At 37.9% G+C, this 23457-nt stretch overlaps 1 protein-coding gene and 3 long non-coding RNA genes across 10 annotated transcripts in view; 3 read left to right on the top strand and 1 right to left on the bottom strand.

The window, feature by feature from the left end:
- The window catches only part of LOC149500382 (uncharacterized), an 80625-nt gene extending 79349 nt beyond the window's left edge, over positions 1-1276 (top strand). Inside the window, exon 2 of the long non-coding RNA XR_016325037.1 lies at positions 1204-1276. This is a non-coding gene — a long non-coding RNA (uncharacterized LOC149500382). The remainder of the gene's footprint in view (positions 1-1203) is intronic.
- Positions 1277-1624: 348 nt separating this feature from the next.
- Positions 1625-3802, top strand: LOC149500381 (uncharacterized). 5 transcript variants are annotated; one of them, XR_016325032.1, is made up of 3 exons: positions 1625-1704; positions 2002-2248; positions 2761-3802. It is a non-coding gene; the product is annotated as an uncharacterized LOC149500381 (long non-coding RNA). The 5 variants fall into 5 exon arrangements; XR_016325029.1 differs by having other exon boundaries at positions 1688-1704; positions 1961-2248; XR_016325031.1 differs by lacking the exon at positions 1625-1704 and adding an exon at positions 1803-1817 and having other exon boundaries at positions 1961-2248.
- A 366-nt stretch (positions 3803-4168) lies between these two features.
- On the bottom strand, positions 4169-5685 carry LOC149500380 (uncharacterized). 3 transcript variants are annotated; one of them, XR_016325035.1, is made up of 3 exons: positions 5566-5685; positions 5023-5310; positions 4169-4526 (listed from the first exon to the last, which is right to left on the bottom strand). It is a non-coding gene; the product is annotated as an uncharacterized LOC149500380 (long non-coding RNA). The 3 variants fall into 3 exon arrangements; XR_016325034.1 differs by having other exon boundaries at positions 5023-5269; positions 5566-5681; XR_016325033.1 differs by lacking the exon at positions 5566-5685 and having other exon boundaries at positions 5023-5523.
- Positions 5686-6541: 856 nt separating this feature from the next.
- Sec8 (exocyst complex component secretory 8) lies at positions 6542-23352 on the top strand. The gene is made up of 17 exons (XM_089737158.1): positions 6542-6722; positions 6920-7081; positions 7233-7402; positions 7750-7903; positions 9301-9424; positions 9743-9900; positions 10343-10557; positions 11361-11457; positions 12272-12437; positions 13206-13341; positions 14340-14501; positions 15554-15848; positions 17480-17611; positions 18285-18431; positions 19905-20066; positions 20785-20976; positions 22100-23352. Exons 1-17 carry the CDS (start codon positions 6666-6668, stop codon positions 22262-22264), a joined length of 2694 nt encoding a protein of 897 aa, XP_089593284.1. The 5' UTR covers positions 6542-6665; the 3' UTR covers positions 22265-23352.
- Positions 23353-23457: the final 105 nt, after the last annotated feature.

Raw genomic sequence — 23457 nt, 5'->3', positions numbered from 1 at the left:
CAACGGTCTGATATACAAACTGTATAACATGGGAGTGCCAGACAGATTCGTGCTCATCATACGAGACTACTTGTCGAACCGTTCGTTCCGATATCGAGTCGAGAGAACGCGCTCTCGTCCCCGTCACAAAACAGCCGGAGTCCCACAAGGCTCCGCTCTCTCCCCGTTACTGTTCAGTTTGTATGTCAACGATATACCCCGGTCTCCGGAGACCCATCTGGCGCTCTTCGCCGATGACACGGCTATCTACTACTCGTGTAGGAAGAAGTCGTTGTTACATCAGTGATGGAGTCACTGATGTGACCGCAGCTACCACCATGGGACAGTGGTTCCGGAAGCGGCGCATCGACATCAACCCCACGAAAAGCACAGCGGTACTCTTCAAAAAGGGTCGCCATCCAAACACCACATTGAGCATTCCATTCCCGACTAGGCGCGTCAACACCTCCGCCTCCGCCATTCGCCCAATCATGATGTACGACCATCCCATACCGTGGGCCCTGAATTTCAAATACTTAGTCATCACCCTCGACAGAGGGATGACATTCCGCCCTCACATAAAGACGGTACGCGACCATGCCATTTTCATACTAGGACGCCTCTGCCCGATGATATGCAGGCGAAGTAAAATGTCCCTTAGAAATAAGGTGACACTCTACAAAACTTGCATACGCCCGTCATGACCTGTGCAAGTGTAGTGTTCGCTCACGCGGGCCGCACTAATTTAAAATCATTCCAAGTCATTCAATCCCGTTTTTGTAGGATAGCCGTCGGAGCTCCGTGATTCGTCAGGAACGTCGACTCCATTACGATCTGGACTTAGAGTCCATCAGTAAGTATCTGCAGTCGGCGTCGATGCGCCACTTCGATAAAGCGGCACGACACGAGAACCCTCTCATCGTGGCCGCCGGTAACTACATTCCCGATCCTGCGGACAGAATGGAAAGCAGTCGACGTCACCCCAAAAACGTCATTTCGGATCCTCCCCATCCACTAACGGTGCTTTTCAGTACCTCAAGCACCGGTCATCGTTCTCGTCGAATCCGTCGGTTGCGACGAAGGGCTCAACGAGTAAATTAACCCTCAGACACAGTCGACTGACTTTCTCACCGACTGATCTTCTCAGTGGTTCGCGTTTCCGATCTGGTGATAGAGTCTGCGAAGCACGGCTCTTGCTAGGGTTCGTGTTAGCAACGTCATCAGGTTTGAGCCCCGTGAGCTCACCTACTAGTTAAGGCGACGCTGATATAGCCTGTCAAGGCTATCAGCTTAGGAGGTGAATGAAGTTAGCCCCTCAAAAAAATTTTTCTTTCCTATTTTCTACTTATTTTCTATTAATTCGTTTGTTCATCATTTGTTCTTGATTGTTCACTGTTAATAATTGTTTGTCCTGCATTTATTTAATTTAAAAAGATTATTAAAAATATATGTACAAGTTAGCCCCTCGATTGCAATTTTTAATATTTTTTCGTCCTTAATGACTCGTAAATATTCATTTTCGATTGTTCTTATATAAAACACGTTTGTTCTCTTTCGAAATTACTCGTTTTTTGTTTAATTTACTATTTGTATTAGTTGATTAAATGTATGCAAAATATGTGTACTGCGCATGCGTCAACTATAATGCCTAAACTTTGTACCGTCTATGCGGTTTTAATCGAGAGAAAAAAAATCAAATATAAATCCTGAAGGAGCAATTGATTGGTATGTATACAGTTTAATTAAAAAAATTAAAAAATAAATAAATGAAATAATGTACATTGGCGTAAAGTTAGACCAAATACATTTTTTCCATCCTCCTACCTATCGTTATGAAGGTATAAAAAAGATTAAGTCAATAATATGTTCATTATTTATCTTTCAAGAGATAATGTAGGTATACATTATAATAACTTTTTTACACAGTCGAAATTATATTCCTAACATTAGTAAAATAACATTTTAATATTTTTTTTTATAGGTTATGTATTGAAAGTGTTGGAAAATTATTTCATGTTTTAGCTGGAAAACGACATTGAGAATTATATGCAATACAAGATAATGGGCTCCATCAAATGAATTCGAATGAAACCAAACTGTTTACCATCCAAATTCGATTGTCGGGCAGATAGAAAACGAAAATTCACTCAAAGTGAACCTCGACCTGCATTTGTGAAACGGCAAAGACTCACTATTGTCAAGGAGATTGAAGAGACGACTAAAAATGAGATGTGTTATATTATTATACCTTTGCCATCTTGTAGTCAAGGTAGGTGTAACTGTCAATAATTAGTAGCACTCACAGATCTCATAATCAAATAACAATATCAGAAAAAAGGAGAATAGTTAGTTAGTTAGTGGAAGTAGCCAAAATGGGCAAGTGGACCTCAGTTCCTATTACATAAGGTACTAGGAAGTTTGTGATAATGAAAATTTATCACAGTGTAATATCACTTACTTACTTTAACAGTGAAGGAAAAATTGTGATGAAACCTGCACACCTAAATGTTCTTAGGATTTTCTTAGGTGTGTAATCCACCAACCAGCACTAGGCCAGCGTGGTGGACTAAGGCCTAAAAACCCTCTCAATGGTAGTGGAGGCCAGTGTCCAGCAAGGGGATATATTATATGGGCTGATGATGATGACTAGGAAGTTACATACTACTACTACTACTACTACTACTACTACTACTACTACTACAGTACACATAATCCTATATATTTACAAACTATAAGTTTGTTGGGTACCTAGAAATTGCTAACATTATTTCATATTTCCAGATGTCCAGCCACTTGAAAATAGGTGTAGTAATGACAAAGCTATCCAAGTAGCTCCAGCACAGGAACACAAAGGCAAGGCAAGTGTGTATTGCCACATCACCCCTAAATATATCTGAAGCAAGTACAAGTAAACAATCAGAACCAGCAAAAAGAAAACTGTTGTTCCTGAGGACAAATTTGACAGTGATGAGTCAAATGCACCAGCAACAGAAGGATCAACAGTTGACTATGAGTTATCTCTCTATATCTCCACTCCATCAAAGACTTGTGCACTGCAGACTATAGCTCTCAAGAAGACTAAAAAAGTTGAAAAAATGAATGTGTTAACAATTTTATCTAAAGTGAAAAATAAACCACGTTTATATATTGGTCTTCCACAAGAATTATATTTCATAATAGGCTTGATTGAGAAACATACAAATGTTTCTGAACAAAATATTATATTATGTTTGATGAGAATAAAATTAAATAGAACATTCTCTCAATTGGCTGATGATTTCGATCTATCTGTAAGTCAAGCAAGCAATATATTTTTCAACAAACACCCAGAAATTGCAAATGTAATATCACCCCTTGTTAGAGTATAAAAAAAACAATACAATAAATATATATGCAGGAAGGATAATTGATGTCAACTTGGTGGAAAATAGAAAGTTTTTAGATAGTTTGCCACCTACAAGACTCTTTAATTAAATAAGTAATCCTTACTTATAAATAGGAATTTTTGTAAGTATTTTCACTCTTCATTCAAAAACTACTGAACAGATTTTAATAAGACTTCTATGCTGGTCTTAAATGGCTAGCAACTCATTATTATTTTGATTCTGTTTTCCACAAATGTGCTAAATATGGGCTTATATATATGAAAAGGAATAAAGATTAATGTTATGTAAAGATTAAAGTTATCTATAATATTTTTAATTTCTTTATTTATCGGGTGGTCACAGACATTATTATAAAAATAGAAATTTTGAGGAAATACAAATGTTTAATACAAATTATTTTGATAATCGAAATAAATTCATATCAATCCAAATTAATATTTGAACTATGAAAATTGTATGGTATGTAAACAGAAATATATTTTATAATTATAATGATTATTTATTCCATGCACTGTCGGTTAGAGAAGCTGTGCAAACTAGAATAAGTTCTAATAAAGAATAAGAATAAACTTTGAAGAGAAGAAAAGAGCTTTCTTCGAAGCTCAATTCTACAAGGTATTCAATCAGATAACTATCTATCTCTGTCTTTCCTGTATGAAATTTTGGTATGTCGAAATATTGGATAAATCCAGCAAAGCTAAATAGAGTATTTACCTAAAAAATATGTTTATGCTTAAAGTCACGTGTTTATGTTATTCGAAAATATTAACCAATTTTTCAATCGAAGATTAAAACAACATTAATACTGAGAATGAATATTTATTTATAAAATACACATATATGTTTTGACCACAAATTTTGCACGATAATTAAAATTAATATTCATTAATATTCATTTAAATAAATATTAATTAATCTTCTTCTATAACTCATAGTCAACTGTTGATCCTTCTGTTGCTGGTGCATTTGACTCATCGCTGTCAAATTTGTCCTCAGGAACAACAGTTTTCTTTTTGCTGGTTCTGATTGTTTACTTGTACTTGCTTCAGATATATTTAGGGGTGATGTGGCAATACACACTTGCCTTGCCTTTGTGTTCCTGTGCTGGAGCTACTTGGATAGCTTTGTCATTACTACACCTATTTTCAAGTGGCTGGACATCTGGAAATATGAAATAATGTTAGCAATTTCTAGGTACCCAACAAACTTATAGTTTGTAAATATATAGGATTATATGTGTACTGTAGTAGTAGTAGTAGTAGTAGTAGTATGTAACTTCCTAGTCATCATCATCAGCCCATATAATATATCCCCTTGCTGGACACTGGCCTCCACTACCATTGAGAGGCTTTTTAGGCCTTAGTCCACCACGCTGGCCTAGTGCTGGTTGGTGGATTACACACCTAAGAAAATCCTAAGAACATTTAGGTGTGCAGGTTTCATCACAATGTTTTCCTTCACTGTTAAAGTAAGTAAGTGATATTACACTGTGATAAATTTTCATTATCACAAACTTCCTAGTACCTTATGTAATAGGAACTGAGGTCCACTTGCCCATTTTGGCTACTTCCACTAACTAACTATTCTCCTTTTTTCTGATATTGTTATTTGATTATGAGATCTGTGAGTGTTACTAATTATTGACAGTTACACCTACCTTGACTACAAGATGGCAAAGGTATAATAATATAACACATCTCATTTTTAGTCGTCTCTTCAATCTCCTTGACAATAGTGAGTCTTTGCCGTTTCACAAATGCAGGTCGAGGTTCACTTTGAGTGAATTTTCGTTTTCTATCTGCCCGACAATGGAATTTGGATGGTAAACAGTTTGGTTTCATTCGAATTCATTTGATGGAGCCCATTATCTTGTATTGCATATAATTCTCAATGTCGTTTTCCAGCTAAAACATGAAATAATTTTCCAACACTTTCAATACATAACCTATAAAAAAAATATTAAAATGTTATTTTACTAATGTTAGGAATATAATTTCGACTGTGTAAAAATGTTATTATAATGTATACCTACATTATCTCTTGAAAGATAAATAATGAACATATTATTGACTTAATCTTTTTTATACCTTCATAACGACAGGTAGGAGGATGGAAAAAATGTATTTGGTCTAACTTTACGCCAATGTACATTATTTCATTTATTTATTTTTTAATTTTTTTAATTAAACTGTATACATACCAATCAATTGCTCCTTCAGGATTTATATTTGTTTTTTTTTCTCTCGATTAAAACCGCGTAGACGGTACAAAGTTTAGGCATTATAGTTGACGCATGCGCAGTACACATATTTTGCATACATTTATTCAACTAAGAAAAATAGTAAATTAAACAAAAAACGAGTAATTTCGAAAGAGAACAAACGTGTTTTATGTAAGAACAATCGAAAATGAATATTTACGAGTCATTAAGGATGAAAAAATATAAAAAATTGCATTAGAGGGGCTAACTTGTAGGTATATTTTTAAATATTTTTTTTAAATAAATAAATGCAGAACAAACAATTATTAACAGTGAACAATCATGAACAAATGATGAACAAACGTATTAATAGAAAATAAGTATAAAAAAGGAACAAAAAATTTTTTTGAGGGGCTAACTTCATTCACCTCAGCTTAGGTACGAATAAAAAAAAAGGTCTATGGTCAATATACACCACCAATATACTAAACGTATAATCTATGTACACCACCCATCTTCTTGTCAAATGACTTTTTGGCGGGAACGCGAGGAGTGAAGTTGTGTGATTTGTTTTATTTTGTTTATTTAGTGTTTCTTCAGGTTTAAATGTGTAATAATGGTGGTTTATTAACTGTTTAATATCTGTGAAAGTGCACAAATGTGGGAAAATGAAACAAAGCTGCTGGACGTAACTTCTCGGGTTCCTCCAAAAAGTCCACTGAAAAAATCTCAGTAAATGACCACCATTTTACTGCGATTATATTTCATCCCATATCATCTCATTTCATTAAATTTCATCCCAGTTGATTAATGTCTCAAATTAATCATCTTCATTTCATTTCACTCCATGTTATCATTTTTCATAAAATTAAGAAAATAAAGTAAAATAAGATATGACTTAAAGGTCTTAGTTACCAGGTCATAAAATCTCTTAAAAAAAAAATCTTGTCAAATACATCAACTGTCAATCTGTAAAATGTAAATTAAAATTAGTAGGTATGTAGGTATGTATCTATCTACCCACCTATCTTCCTAGTTATTTGTTATAATTAATTCAAAAACAAATAACTTTGTTTATAAACACCATTAATAGCGGCACAATGTCCTCTCCTCCACCAACGAAACCACCCCGTGGGGTTAAGCAAGGAAAAGAAACGGTGAGAAATATTTAATTATATTTTATAAACATGGATCCACCTATTATAGCTAGAAATAGGTACTGGAAAACTTCTCAAAACAGCTAAAAAAATCCAAAAGGAATAATTCTTTTATTACGTTTATATTTATCATAGCGCATGTAATTGTAGCGAAAGTTTAATCTTCAAAGAAAAACCTAATTATGTACATACTTCAGAGTGGCCTGTTAATGTCGGTGATCAGAACACTGTCAGCAAGTGAGACCAATGAACAACGTGAAAAGGAACGCGCTAAACTTGAGAAAGAGTACAAGAAGAGCGATGCAAGGCTGGATGAGCTAGTTGCTGTTCATGCACAGGAGATTACGGATGTTATGCAAGTGAGAAAACAAATCTACCTTAAGCCATAAAACTGTATTTTATTTGTCTAAAAAAAAATTTATTGTATGTACTCTAGAGAAACTTATTGAGAATTTTATATTGAATTCAAATAGGACAGTATTAAACAAATTGTAAATGTGACTGGTTTAGAAATTCACAGCTGTGGGTACAGCCTTATCAGTATGGGGACAGCATTGTGAGGCAGCAGTGGCTCGTCTGGGTGCATGCCGAGGTTTGCTACGATTAAGACGTGATGACCTAAGAAGATTGTGGGCGGATTCAAGAACCCATCACTATGCACTACAGATGTTAACTGATATGTAAGTGAATGATAAATGATAGTTACTGTTTATTACCCATGCTTTCACAAATTTTATTTATTTTGGACTTAAATACCAAGAGACCTGTGTATTTTGAAAAATTTAAGGTTCAATTAACCATTTTCATCCTTAGCCAATAATATATTATCCTTAATAAAATATCATAGGCATTTTGAGGCTGGAGATTGATCCTGAAACAAAATCTTAATACAACATACAATATAATTTCAGCAAGGTCATATTTTTAAACTAGTACTATCTATTAGTCAGACTCAAAATTTACCTTACTATACATTAATGAACTTTTCTTATGAACAATAAAAATAAAAACTTATTTGTCTTGCTAGTGAACGTGTAGTAGTTTCGGAGCGTGAAACTCGCGAATCATTATCAGCTGGTCGTGTACTAGCCGCAGCTTATACATTGAAAGCTGCCCTAGATACAGCAGACACCACACTGTCCCATGTTGACGCATTAAACACGACAAGGCAGCATTTGCAGGTAAATTTTGATCCATTCTGATTAAAAATATAATAGCCGGCAAACTTCTTGAGCATTTGTTGACGTAGTGGGGGTAAGTTTGCGCATGGTATACTCACGTGCAAAAACATTATTTACTCTGCGTCATAATGCAATTAAATTATTAAAATCAACATATATGTATTTATTTATATATTTATTAGAACATCAACAAAAAATATGGGTTAATAATTGTAATAATTTAATCTTGGGGTAAAATAGATATTCCTTCTATTAAGTCAAAACTAGAGCTGTTGCCAGGTCTTCGTTCAGTTGAAGCGAAGCTGGTATTTGTATATTTTTTTTTCGTTATCATAATCTTGTCCATCATCATCATCACTGTTTTCATCACCCGAGTCGCCATCATCGTGATGAGTCGACATAGGGCTCATCGGTGTAGTTTACAACTCAGTCGGTTCGATCTTCTTTTTTATCTATAATTAATTATTTTTTGAAGATATTCGATTCGTAGTAATCGAATGTTACTTTTTTCAATTACCAGCTTCCGATTATATTCTGTTTTTTTCCATCTGAAGCCTGGCTCTTTCATAATTCGTCGTAAACTTCATTCCGAGCCATTAAAATGTATATCTTCTTTAAATTTTTCGAAGCCTTTCTACGGTACGCAGTTTCGCTGCTTGTTATGTAGTTATTATGATTACATCTTTTTATTACAGATTGAACGAAACTATCCATTCCGGTAACTTTCTTCTTCCTTGATCTTTTCTTACCCGGAGTCCCAAACACGGCGAGCAAGCCAGAGCCTTTAGCTTCGTTAATAATGCACCTAACACTACTCATTGATGTTTTTGTTGCTTCCGAAGTCTGCTTTACTTTTTCCATATCATTCTTCCCCTGTTTTATAATGAAGCAATATACGTCGTACACAATTTTTCTACCCTTTCTTTTGAATACTACACCAGTTTGTCGCGGCATAGTGTATTTTTTATAAAAAATCAACAAACACTCAACAAATAGCAATGGCAACAAAGTCAACAAGCAATTATAACAAATAACTTAACGATTAATAACGATAGACTTTTCACTGTACGCAAGCGTACTTTTGGGAGCAAGCGGAACGAGGGCGCGGTGCGGGGCGCAAGGTTCGACTGATCTACCAATAACGCGCTCGATACGCTTCCCCTGCCGTCGCGCCTCACCCTCACCACCAAAGTGATCTAAAATTCGGTTCTGCGCAGTCAAAGTCATTTGCTCAAGATGTTTGCCGGTTACTATACTTTTTCTTACTTTTATTTTACTAGCAAAAAACTAGTTTGTAGCTTCTACTTTAAGCTATGAACTATGAATAAGTATGATTCAAACTAAACAGCCTTAAGGGCACTGTAAGAAGAAAATAAATATTGAAGTTACGTTTTTAGGCAAAAAAACGTGAACTGGTAGATGTTATTGTTCGTCGAGTGAATGATGCAGTTTATCGTGGCGAAACAGCACCCATGACGAGAAGACTATCTGCTAGAAGACGTACAGCAATCCTGCTGGCCGGTTTGTTTAATTTTTTGGCATTTTGTACATAACATCCAAATGCTAATAAGCACTAAGCCCGAGCACTATGACAGGTCCTTCTTCGAAGTTTATGGAGAGTCTTCAGTGATGAATAAGTACAGGACTATAAGTTTCCTTGCCATGGAATATTGTTAACTTAGTTCTGTAACAAACATTCATAAATTTTAATAATTTCTAACAGAAATGAACACAAAATAATCTAAACAAGGTAGATGTACTGACCCCGAAAACAAATAATTTTTGTTCCATTCCCAAATTTACAAAAAGTGTTCTACTGAATTCCTGTGTAATTTGCAGAACTGACAAAGAATGAAGAAGTGACTGATGCTTATCTACAAGATATCACCCCTGAGTATGAAGCATCTCTTTCTGAAGATGACAAAACATTTGAGAGTACTGTTATGATATCACTAGAAGCCTTAGGAGTACTGGAACAACTGAAGGAAGCTACTGAGGTATACACAATATATGCACTAACGCATTTGGAAATATTTGTAGTAGAGCATTGGAAATTGATCAGTATTACTATCCCATCCAATAGCACTATGAAACAATTCTTTTCATGTCTTAAATACTGCACTGTTCATATTAATTAGTCTAAAAAATTCTTAGATTTCTTGTCAAAAAATCACCCAAATAAGTAATTGAACAACAATCGTCAATGATAAAAAAATATAATTATTTGAAATTATTTCTGAATAGGTCAATTTATTAAGAACTAATCAGACCAGATGGTAGACAAAACTAAAATATAGCTTCATTAAAAAGGCCCTCTATGCTTGTTGATTAATATCAATTTGCTATTCAAAATTAGTGCAGAACACAGTAGAAACATATTGTGAAATACTTTTAAACAAATCTCCATAAAATATTCAATTAGTTTCGGTTAACCCACAGAAATTCAAAGTGCAAATTCAAAATGAATTACTAGAGGTCATCGATTCGGTCTCTCGCCGAATCATCGATGAAGGCGATGTAGAAATTGACCAGGAGTGTGACGAGGATGGCGAGACACAAGAAGCCGAGGGAGTGACAGAGGCCGGGAGACCACTCGCCAGACTGGTCGCTAGTCTGGGAGAAGAGCTTAGGGCGTGCGCTGCAAGAAATAAGAGGTTTCATTCTTACTTAAAAACTACTTTTAGTCATAATTGACTGAACTTGTGTCAAAATTCCGTCACTTTTAAAAAACGACTTGCTGTGGGACTTATTGTTCAGACAACTCTTGACAGCCTGCAATGGATTTGTTTTGTAAGCGCATGAGCAATCATTACGATTTGTCATGGTCAATTGGTTCTGTGAGGACCTTTCTACATGCATTAAATGAGAAACTATAAAATTATTAGCAACAATAAAAATGAATAATCTAATTTTAAGCAGTTACTGGAGCCCATAAGCCACATAAAGTGAATATCAGTCATCATACGGACACATGAAGCCAGTTTGAATTTCTAGAGAAACAGTTTATGTTTTAATCTGTATCAGACTTGCCCACACACTCACAGAAGATTAAATGATGAGCGGTTGAATTTAATCGCAACACTATTCTGTTTCATGTTAAAAATTATCCTTATAAATGAGTCGTCTATTATCAAAGGTGGCAATCTGTGCATTTGGACAAAAAAATGTTATTGATATGTCAATACAGATTGATTTGAATATAATCGTTTCCTTCAAAGAATACGGTTCAAAACCTGCATTAAATAAAGGTTAATACTTAACCTGTTATTTATCTAAGATGTCGTTCAGAAGAGTTTTGTGACTGCCAATGGAATACAAAGTCAATAATGCGTTTTTCTGATTTACCAATAATTGTCCAAAAGTCACATTGCCGGCTTTGATAATAGTCGACTCAAATATAACCCAAAGAAAGCTGTATAGCGAAAATATTGATAACTCACTAAAAAAACCTTAACAGGCTTCTGCAGTTATGGCGAGGTGCCTTACAGAAACATCGACTGTCTGATGCAACTCTACACACAGAACAACACTACTGGAGTGCCGTACAACAAGTTGTAAGTAAGAAGTGTAAACAGTGAAATCTTTTGCACATTGTCAGGCGTTAATTGATCTAAAAAGTTGATGATCAAGGCAAATTCTTTTGTGTTCAATATTGACATTAAATATGCATTATTGTCATTCACACAAGCATTCACGCAAGATATTTACACAAGCGAGATCAATGGTTCTATGAGAAAGGCAGGTGGATGGAATTCGCAAATGGTCGTTGCTTTCCATAAGCTTGTTTCTGCCGTGAAAATGGCAGCCGTTGTAGTGTAAAAGCTGAGACCTTAGAACTCATGTATCAAGGTGGTTGGCGACATACGTTGTTGTTAGGGTTCGGTACCTACTTAACACCAGGTTTTTAATTTATTTATTGCTTAGATGGGTGGACGAGCTCACAGGCCACCTGGTGTTAAGTGGTTACTGGAGCCTATAGAGATCTACGACGTAAATACGCCACCCACCTTGAGATATAAGTTCTAAGGTCTCAGTATAGTTACAACTGCTGCCCCACTCTTCAAACCGAAACGCATTACTGCTTCACGGCAGAAATACGCAGGGCGGTGGTACCTACCCGCGCGGACTCACAAGAGGTCCTACCGCCATGACCTCGTCCACTTATCTAAGCAATAAGAAAAAAATAAAAAAGGCACAAGAAAAATGAACATATCAAAATGGAAGTTTATTTTTTTAGCTTGACCGATGCATGTCCAACAGTGAACTTTAATAAGCTGTTACTGGATGAATTTGTGATGTGTAACATTAAGATCAGACCGCCCTTAAAGAGCTTGAAGCAAGAATTTATGACATGGATTCTCTTGGTAGCTTCAACTTCTGCTGACTGAATACTTGGAGATAGAGAGCGTGAACTTAGCAGCTCAGCGCTCTGGCACTACGACAGTAGAAGCGGCCGGTTCGCAACTACGACTGACCGACTACTTCTCCAAGAAACGACCTCAGAGGCAACACACCAAACTCTTCAGATTTACAGGTCAGCGTCATGTTAAAATTGTTATCTTTTTCTTTAAATCTATACTCTATTATCTATATATCTATCTATATAAATATAAATGAATTGCTGTTCGTTAGTCTCGCTGAAACTCGAGAACGACTGGATCGATTTGGCTAATTTTGGTCTTGAATTATTTGTGGAAGTCCAGAGAAGGTTTAAAAGGTAGATAAATACGAAAATGGTCGGAATTAAATAAAAATAACAATTTTGTTTTTCCTTTGATGTGTCCTCCGTCGAACGGATTCCTTTGTTTGTTTTAAGTTTATTTTATACAAAAGTTTAGGTCTTTTATTTATCGATTAAGGCACTACGAAGTCTGCCGGGTCAGCTAGTTTGTAATGAAAAATTATATAATAATACAGTTTATTCTTAACTATGGTATGAAATATTAAATGCCACATACATAGACACAAGAGTAGGAATATATAATTAATAACATATAAATAATAAATTCACGCCACGTTACTCAGTTAAGATCGCTGAGAAGTATTGTTTACAATTTAAATTCTCGATGCTGGCTGTGTGATATTGCAGAAATAAGAACAGATCAAATTGTTTTCAACAGGTCATTTGTAAGCAGCGGCTTGGTTCTGCCCCTGGCATTGCTGAAGTCCTTGGGCTACGGTAACCACTCACCATCAGGTGGGCCGTATGCTCGTCTGCCTATATGGACAATAAAAAAAAAATCATAGGTCAGTCGTTTTTCTCAGCACGAGATAGGTAACGTCGGATCCATTGTTTGTACAGGCCCTACCGCAGTGACGCCCAGTCTGCAGGCTCGCCGGCACGGGTACCCGCTCGTGTGCCGCGCCGACCCGGCTCATCTGCACGCGGTGTTGCCAGCTCTGCACGCCTTGTGTGCCGACATTGAACCTCTTACAGGGTGAGATGATCATTCACAATACTTTTTTAATTCTTAAAGGCTTTCGTAATGTTCTTCTTCTTCTAAGTCGGTCTGTTCATTGCTGAAGGTCGTGTCTGATTTGAAATCTTGGCAACTCGATACACTATGCTTTCCCACATCATCCTATCCTCGGCGGTACTTATAGTACATAATATAATAATAGTCATAATGTTACAATACTAAAAATTTGTGCAATTTCATTGCAATATCATGTAACTTCGTTTTTTAATTTGAATTGATTATTTAACTATAGATAACGATATTTTGCCTTTGTACGCGTATTGTAATTTCACACTAGTGGTTCCTATCATTGTTCGTTCATTTTTAAAGAGAACGAAAGAAAATGCTTCTCAAGTCCCATTTCGGACGGCGGCATGCACATAGTGATGTCCACGGACTCTTGTAACAACATTTGCGAAAAATCACTAAATAATCTATTTCAGTTTTTTAGACGAATTTCATTCTGCAAACTTTCAAATATTATCATCTTTTTCTTCACCTTATCCCACTAGGTGGGAGTCGACACAGCTAATTTCTCTTCCGTTCTTTCTATCAGCCGTCTCTCAACACTCACTCCTCTCTCTCTCTCATATCATCATTCACTCACTCCATCCATGTTCCGGTCATCGTTCTTGTCGAACGACTCGACGAGTAAATTAACCCTCAGACACAGCCCGCTGAGTTTCTCGCCGGATTTTCTCAGTCGGTCGCGATTCCGAGCGTTTGGTAGATTCTGCGATGCACGGTTCATGCTAGGGTTAGGGTAGCCTCTCAAGGCTATCACCTTAGTTAGGAAAAAAAACCCCCCTTCGGTCGACCTCTCTATCTTGCACTACCATTTCCATACATATCTTAGTCACATGCATCTTCTCTCTATGCATCACATGTCCATACCATGATTATAATAAAATTATTGATCTTAATAAATCCTATATTAATAATGAAAAATTGTTGAAATTCTGCGTCGTGTTTCGTAGTGGCGGCGAATGCTCGTTACGTGCGTTTATAACGGACTACGTGCGTACGGGCGAAAGCGAGAGACTGGCTAGTATCGCGCGCGCCGCTATTGACGAGGCCATGAGATCTCCGTCCGCTTGGAGAGAAAGAGTTCCACCACCGGCTACCAACGCTAAATCTGGGTGAGTTGAATGACAAATGATAAAAAAAAAACATTATGAAGTAAAAGTAGTTATGTACTGGTGGTAGGACCTCTAATAAGTGCGCGCGAGTAGGTACCACCGCCCTGCCTATTTCTGCCGTGAAGTACTAATGCGTTTCGGCTTGAAGGGTGGGGCAGCCATTGTAACTATACTTGAGACCTTAGAACTTATATCTCAAGATGGGTAGCGCATTTACGTCGTAGATGTCTATGGGCTCCAGTAATCACTTAACACCAGGTGGGCTGTGAGCTCGTCCACCCATTTAAACAATAAAAAAAAAGAATACTACATTACATACGATAATCTACCTGCTCTTCTAGAAACTCTGCGTGAATCAGTACCAACGTAAATCTAATTAATCTTCTTCATCCTAGTCGTACGCTCTTGACATGGTCGTGGTGATACATCAGTCGAAATCCTTCGATACCGATGCTCTCGCAATTCGACGCCATGTGGCACTATGTTTTGCAGAGTGAGAGCAATCGTTTATGTTAGTACATAAGACGTGAGCGTACTTGCTAACTTTAAAAGCTTATTAAAAAACACTGGTTAAATACGTTGTAACCATTTACGTAAATTAATTGTATTAATATAACCTAATTTAATAATCTATAAGCTATCTATACTAATATAAATAAATCTACAGTGGCTTTTACGGATGTTCCGTTATTACTGAATCATGCATCCGATTGACTTGAAACTTGATATACATGTAGAAAATACATGTACTTAATGGATAGGCTTATATTTATATGAGTGTTGGACTCCCTACACCATTTGCGGGGCGTTAATGGTGAGAATCTTTCTGGGGGTGAGAAATAATAATGTTAATTTTAAATGCCCAGCGAAGTGGACGGGTACAGCTAGTGTTTATATAAAGCGAGTTACCTGCAGTCAAACTGCGTAAGCAGTTTTGCGAGGCATGGTTTAAATGAAAATGTAACTTTTTATTAATAAATATATTACATACATACATACATGTTGGATCTAATCAATCAGAAGTTACAATTAATAAGACGTGTTTCATTCAGGGAGCGTCACCGCGTCGTGTTCGCGTGCTGCGCGTACAGCTGGCAGGCTGTGCACGGCGCGATGCGGCACGCGCGTCGCTGCGGCGCGAGCGGCGGCACGGAGGCGGCGCGCGCGGTGGCGGGCACGCTGAGTCCGCTGGCGACGCAGTGCCGCGCGTGCCCGCACGCCGCGCCGCCCGCCGCCGCGCGCGCCGCCCGCTGGCTCGCCGACGACGACATCGTGCGGTTCCTGCAGTCGCTACACAACTGGAAGGCGATGACCGGCGACGTGCCCGAAACCAAACAGAGCGCTCAGGTGCTCCAACCGTTCTGTATTCGAAATAATATAATCATCTTCATATGAAGGCATGAGTCCAGCGGCGGATTAAAGGTCCAAAGCGCCCTAGGCAATCGCTTTATCGGCGCCCCTGTACCGGCCATAAATGGCCATCATAATACTATTATTAGAAATCAGAAGTGAAAGAGGTTTTTTTTTAAAATAAGAAAATGATACTCTAAGGATGATTTATCAGAACGAAAAACAATTACGACAACTAGGAATTAATTAATCACGACACCACAATAATTAGCACTAGATTACACGTCCGTTGCATCCGAGCGCCCGCAGCCAAGTGACCGACGATCTAAGCCGGCCGGCTAGCCTGGCGCGATGACGTGACTCTCGCCCCACCGCCTGACGTCACTGAGTAGAGGGGCCGGGTAGTGACAAATTCTCTAACACTATAAATTTTAACTAGTTGTTTTGGCAATTACGATGACGTTGTATCATCAATCCCTAGACTTTAGTAGACCAGGATATTTAGTTCAGACATTTATTTCTTAATCGTCAATATGTTATTTATTTAACCACACGCCCCTAGACACGTGCCTAGTTTGCCTTACGGATAATCCGCTTCCGCATGAGTCCAGTACTAGTATGTAAATCACAAAACTTCCTAGTCAGAAGGCTATGCCTAGAAATAAGGTTGGCGTGATAATGTAATATATCTGATTAAATTATTCAAATAATCATTGGTATTTTAAAAGCTAAAGTTACTCATTGGAAAGTTGTAGAAACGAACCTGTGCCAAATGTTACATTAAATATGTAATTGTAAAATCTCGATGATTCTTCCTTAAATTGATCGATATGGTTTCGTTACTGGTGGTAGGTCCTCTTGAGAGCCCGCGCGGGTAGGTACCACCGCCCTGCCTATTTCTGCCGTGAAGCAGTAATGCGTTTCGGTTTGAAGGGTGGGGCAGCCGTTGTACTGTTACAGGTGAGACCTTAGAACTTATATCTCAAGGTGGGTGGCGCATTTACGTTATAGATGTCTATAGGCTCCGGTAACCACTCAATACCAGGTGAGCCTTGAGTTTGTCCAACAAACTAACCAATAAAAAAAAATGTGGATGAAGGGGTTAAGTACCATTTTAAAGATTTTTAAATTGAATGAAGTTGCTATGTGTCTATAAACCATATTAGACCTTAAAACTCCGGGTTTAAAGACTATTTTTAGAAATTGTATGTGATGAAGGAGATATGTACAAAGAAAAAGTACAAGTAACAAAAGTTTGTTGCCCGTTTTCTCAAAATTAACAAATTGTATCATATTCTATTCATCGACTCATGTCTTCCTATATTGTTTGGTTCCAGTGCTTAATAAGTTAGTTCTGTGATGCATCATTCAGAGGCATAATATCTATTTATGTCTTTGAATGTTTCCGATTTACTAGTCCAAAATACTTTTAATACAATAAGCACATTCAGAAGTGTGAATTCAATATTGTACTCATTTTTTCTACTTAAGTGAAATATTAATGTATGTAGACTTTATTAAGTTTTGTGAACATAGTAAAAAAACGAATTTCTTATTCTATTTTTAGAGATTAACGAGGTTGAATCCCAATGTTCCTCTATTCCCAAACGAATTATTAAATGTTGCAGGAGCTGAAACAGGCTTACGAACGGGAAGCCGAGATCTTGGGTTCGAGTTTGGGCGACGGCGCCGTTACACGCAAAGAAATCATATCGGACATGAATACGCTGGCCGACATAGCCGTCCTCTGCGAGACAATGGTATATGCAAATCCCACCTCTCCTGGCTGAGCCTTTGCTCGCCCACCTGTCCTGGTGAAACTGGAAAGGCCTACGGGCCACCAGTAATCTTTAAATCATAAAAAAAAGCAATGGTATCAAACTCACTGAGCACAATTTAAACGTATTGAATTCAAAGTTTAATGAGGCCTAATCCTAAATTGGGACAGTACTTGTATTTGAGCGCTATTTTATGAAAATCTAGCCATAGATATGGCTATAGAGTGTGATCGACTTGTTTCAAACGAGCATAGCCGACATCCATGAGCGACAGTGACTACTCACCATCAGGTGGGACGTATGATCGAATGCCTTCACGAGAAATAACAAAAAAAGAAGAAGTGAAATCAATTTTATGGGTACGTCTGACTATGCAACAAAGTGTGCTGGAATCCATCGACTTTGTCAGGTGGTATACTTCGTAGGTTTATATGATGAATCATTAAATCAAAGTCAATGCATAGTCTTCACACTAGAAACCACGATTGGAGAAAGACAGGATCCTGGTCTATATATGTATTAATTTAGCGAAACTATGACAAATATCACTAACTCCTACCCACTTTCCTTCAGAAAAGTTGTAACCCAACAATAATGAGCCGTAAAACCTAGAAAATAAAGTTCAGTATATAGTGCCTCGTACTTCACATTACAGGATTGGCTAAGTGCAAATATAAGAAGCATTCCCTCGACGTTGTCCGGTGCAATGAAGCTCTCCGATAAATTCCTGAACGACATATCTGCTGCAGCGTCTGTATTCGATGAGATAACACATAAATGCTTGCTTTTCTTGCATTTGGAGGTGAGTTCGAACAATTAATTAAACGCACTTTTTTTTTTTTTTTTTTTTTTTTTTTCCTACCTAAGCTGAGAGCCTTGAGAGGCTATATCAGCGTAACCCTAACTTTAGTAGGTGAGCTCACGGGGCTCAAACCTGACGATGTTGCTAACACGAACCCTAGCAAGAGTCGTGCTTCGCAGAATCTACCACCGGATCGGAAACGCGACCCACTGAGAAGATCCGGCGAGAAACTCAGTGGGCTGTGTCTGAGAGTTAATTTACTCGTCGAGCCCTTCGTCGCAAGCGACGGGTTCGACGAGAACGGTGACCGGTGCTTGAATTACCTAAAAGCACCGTTAGTGGATCGGGTGGATCCGAGATGACGTGTTTTGGGCGACGTCGACTGCTTTCCATTCTGTCCGCAGGATCGGGAATGTAGTTACCGGCGGCCACGATGAGAGAGTTCTCGTGTCGTGCCGCTTTATCGAAGTGGCGCATGGACGCCGACTGCAGATACTTACTGATGGACTCTAAGTCCAGGTCGTCATGGAGGTCGACGTTCCTGACGAACCACGGGGCTCCGACGGCTATCCTGCAAAAACGGGATTGAATAATTTGGAATGATTTCAAGTGTATGCGGGCCGCGTGAGCGAACACTACACTTGCATAGGTCATGACGGGGCGTATGCAAGTTTTGTAGAGTGTCACCTTATTTCTAAGGGACATTTTACTTCGCCTACATATCATCGGGTAGAGACGTCCTAGAATGAAGGCGGCACGATCGCGTACCGTCTTGATGTGGGGGCGGAATGTCATCCTACTGTCGAGGGTGACGCCTAAATATTTGACCTTCGGGGCCCACGGTATGGGCTGGTCGAACATCGTGATCGGGCGAACGGCGGGGGCGGGGGTATTGACGCGCCTAGTCGGGAGGGGGAATTAAACGCACCCTAATTTGTCAAGGATATCAATTTTTTATCAACAGCTATACATAGGCCTCTTCAATTACTTGCCACTGAGCACGATTCTCGGCTTCTCTCATCCAGCTTCTGCCAGCCACCCCGCGCAAGTCATCACTCCACGGAGCCTGAGTTGCTTACATATTGAGTATTGACCGAATAGACCTATAAGTGTGTAATGTAGTTAATGGGACTTGTGGCTCCATTTTCTATCCATATTCAATTAAACACACCACTGCACTTACACTACACCAAAGAGAGTATCATCGAATTTTACTGGTGGTACGACCTCTTGTGAGTCCGCGCGGGTAGTTACCACCGCCCCGCCTATTTCTGCCGTGAAGCAGTAATGCGTTTCGGTTTGAAGGGTAGCGCAGCCGTTGTAACTATACTGAAATCTTAGAACTTATATCTCAAGGTGGGTGGCGCATTTACGTTGTAGATGTCTATAGGCTCTAGTAACCACTTAACACCAGATGGGCTGTCAGCTCGTACACCCATCAAAGCAATAAAAAAATAAAAAAAAAATTTTCAGATGCGCATAGAGTGCTTTCATTATTTGGGTCAAGAGGATCGCGAAGGTGAAAACGGGTCCGAAGCGGACAGCCAACAGTCCGGAGGAGCAGCGCAGCTGGCCCACGCGCTGCTGGCCTTTCACGAACACGCGTCGGCTGTACTGGCGCCCTCTAGGCTCGCTGTCAGTAAACCAAATTGTATAATGTATCGATTGAAATCTGAAACTGATCAAGTCTGAAGAACTCACGTGGCAATAGAACACAGTGAACAGCAGACGAAGTTAACAATCCACTTACAAAAATGATCATAGTCACTCAAAGACATCCGCTATGCCACCACTTGCTTACTCTTACGCAAAGTACTCTTTGAACAAACTATACTCACATCGATGTATTTTTTACATATTTACAAAAAAACTAAAATAAGTAAATTAAAATACATTCATCTCAAAAAAAACAATCCTTTTTAGTGAATATCGAGTTATTCGAGAGAAATCCTGGCAACACTACAACAGTTGAACGTGCTGATATTTCATCTTTATATACAGTAGATTGGTGGGAATAGAGACTAGAGTTAGAATAGGGACAAATCTGGGATGTCACAATACTTTTGTTGAGCTGTTAGATTTAACTTTGTTGAACTGAAAATTACTTTTATTTAGTGTTTAAGAATATTGAATAGTTTAATTTAGTCATCAAAGTTTTGTAACTCATTAAAGACATTAAAAAGTTAATTACCTAAAGTTAGGTACCTACTTAACAACTAAATAGTGCCAGCCCTATCGAAAAACTATTGTCCCCATACGTAACCCGATTCACCCCAAAGTGAAAGGGTTGGTCAATGGTCCCGATTTCCCCTACCCCCGAATCAATCTACGGTACGTGTATTGTTTGTTACAGTATATATTCAACGGTATAGGCGAGATGATGTCGGCCGCGGTAGTGTGGAGGTGGCAGGGGGAGCGCGGGGCGGAGGGCGGGGCGGCGGCTCGACTCGCGACACTGCGCCACTGTCTCGCTGCGCTACATCTACCTCACGATGGTTTACATAGAGCGCATGCGTACTTACATCTGTTAGCGTGTACTCCGCAGGTATGATGTCACATGTTTGCGAAACGGCCTCCGAGTTTTTTTTTACTGCCTTTCCCCGTTCATAGGCTCAACGGGATCTTATTGGTCTGTATTTTCTCATTCATGCCAGTTCTCGCATTTATGCCTCTCGCACTTTCACACTTCATACTACACGTTCATCCATCACCTTTCTTATCTGGGAAATTACTCCCGCTACTTTATACTACTTGTACCTATAAATCAATATAAAATTTTTCAGTGTTGTTATCTTTATTTCAATAAACGGTTTTTTTTACACTATAGCATTTTTGGGGTATCTTTACATTACTAATTACTTTGTACAGTGTTCTCTTACATTCTAACATTTCATATTTTTTTATTCTATGCTTATGATCTATTTGCATTTATATTCTTATTTCTATACATTATCATACTTTGTTATTTGTATTTTTGTTCCTATGTCTATATTACAACAATATGTTTATCTGTGGACACCGTTTCCCAGTGGTTATTGGTGCATTTTGCTATAATGGCTTGTAACCCAATTGCACATATTTTCCTACTCACTTATTATCTTTATTACTTACTAGCGACCCGCCCTCGCTTCGCTTCGGAAACATTAAAACACACATGAAACAAAAAAAAAAAAATAAAAAAAAAAAATAAAAAAAGTAGCCTATGTTCATCAGGGACAATGTCGGCTTCTAATGGAAAAATAATTTTTCAAATCGGTCCAGTAGTTTCGGAGCCTATTCGAAACAAACAAACAAACAAATCTTTCCTCTTTATAATATTAGTATAGATATAGATTTATTAGCTACTTAAGGCCTCGAGGTTGGGAACCGCTGGCTTAGCGATAGTGGCATTCAGTCTTCAGGTTTATGAACGACGGACATGCTATTATCAACCTGCCTATTTCTGCTGCTTGTGTGTTCCGACTAAAAGGATTGGACAGCCATTACACAATACATTTGGGACTTCGATTTTATGTCTCTTTGTGATCTCCATAATCTCCGGTTACCACTTGACACCAGGTTGTGCCGTTAAACCGTTAACGTTTTTATATTTAATATTTATCATATCGCTCCCTGCATAGCGTTATAAAATCAACTAATATTAAAGTACTATAATTATCGAACTACAGGAAATAATAACGTCAGTACGCGAAAAGGGTGCTCAATTCACGGAGTTGGAGTATTTGAACGCTTTCAAGGTTATCGGCGTTCGGCGTAACGTGTCCTCGGGCGACATGAAAATACATCTAAAACAACTATCGACCGCTCTGGGTCACGTCGGTGTTACCGTATGATAACAGTATAATGTTCCAATTCTTGTGAGGCTATATATTGTGTCGACGAGCATCTTGTGAGGCTATATGTGTTGGTTGCTTTATTTATACTGTGGGCAGCGGCTACAGTGCTGCCAGGTAATTTGAAAGAAAACACAAGGAAAATACCTTTTGTATATATAAAAAAAAACACGTATATATCTCACTCTTTTTTTGTATTGCTTAGATAGGTGGACAAGCTTAGAGCCCATCTGGTGTTAAGTGGTTACTGGAGCCCATAGACATCTACAACGTAACTGCGGCCACCCACCTTGAAATATGAGTTCTAAGGTCTCAGTATAGTTACAACGGCTGCCCCACCCTTCATTTCAAACCGAACTCGTGTCATTATGACACGTTATTATCAGTCTATTTAAAATACCACAAACATATTGATTTACTAATATTTAATATGTCGACATAGCAGCACTGAGAAGTGGTTCTTAATATCAGTTAATTTTATGAGTCAAAAAAATATTAATGTCAACGATAAGCATAATTTATGAATTAATGAAATAAAGTTTTAGAACGAAAAATATTGATGTATTGTAACTTACATAAGAAAATGTGGCTTAGAAATAGTAATGGTAGTTCATCAGTTAAAAATGTTGCAGCCATCATTGAAGATGTCTAAATAATACATGTTTATAAATGGTCACTGATGGTCCTAGGCATCTGCTATGACAGAGGTTCAAGCTGAGCTGCTGCCCATCATTTAGACTATGATATGGTGTTTCAATTTGCCTGATGTACATTTAATAGTGTAGAAAATCAGATGAATTTACGACTCACTTGGTGTGAAATAGTGACCAAAAAAACACAAACATGATAACAAATACTAAACTCGTTATCAAATATATTTAATCCCATTACAAAAGCTCAATTTAATTACACTCAATTGATTCGTTTGGATGTATTTTTAAGTTAAGATACTATTTACATATTAAATGTATATTTATCTAAATGTTTGAATAGCTAAATAATATTTATTGCAGTCTGTATGAATCTGCAAATGCCTTATAGATTGAATGTAAGTATGTAATTATTTTAACAATAAACTTTAAAAGAGACGATGGTTTTTTTTTATAAACCCTCAATGTTCTGCGTTCATCGTGTATTAATACAATCGCGTTTTAAAAAAAACTTCCAAGCTTACCTTTTATACGGCAATTAAC

This window comes from Bombyx mandarina, chromosome 22 (genome assembly GCF_030267445.1).
Source record: "Bombyx mandarina strain Sakado chromosome 22, ASM3026744v2".
NCBI classification, from domain to species: Eukaryota; Metazoa; Arthropoda; class Insecta; order Lepidoptera; family Bombycidae; genus Bombyx; species Bombyx mandarina.
This window is presented reverse-complemented; position numbering and strand designations above follow the sequence as displayed.

Bases quoted from the DNA above. Each gene is read 5' to 3' on its own strand.
- Sec8 (XM_089737158.1), top strand. From the start codon at position 6,666: ATGTCCTCTCCTCCACCAACGAAACCACCCCGTGGGGTTAAGCAAGGA. The intron at 12,438-13,205 runs GTCAGCGTCATG...TTGTTTGTACAG, and splicing joins CAAACTCTTCAGATTTACAG to GCCCTACCGCAGTGACGCCC. The intron at 15,849-17,479 runs GTGCTCCAACCG...TAAATGTTGCAG, and splicing joins AAACCAAACAGAGCGCTCAG to GAGCTGAAACAGGCTTACGA.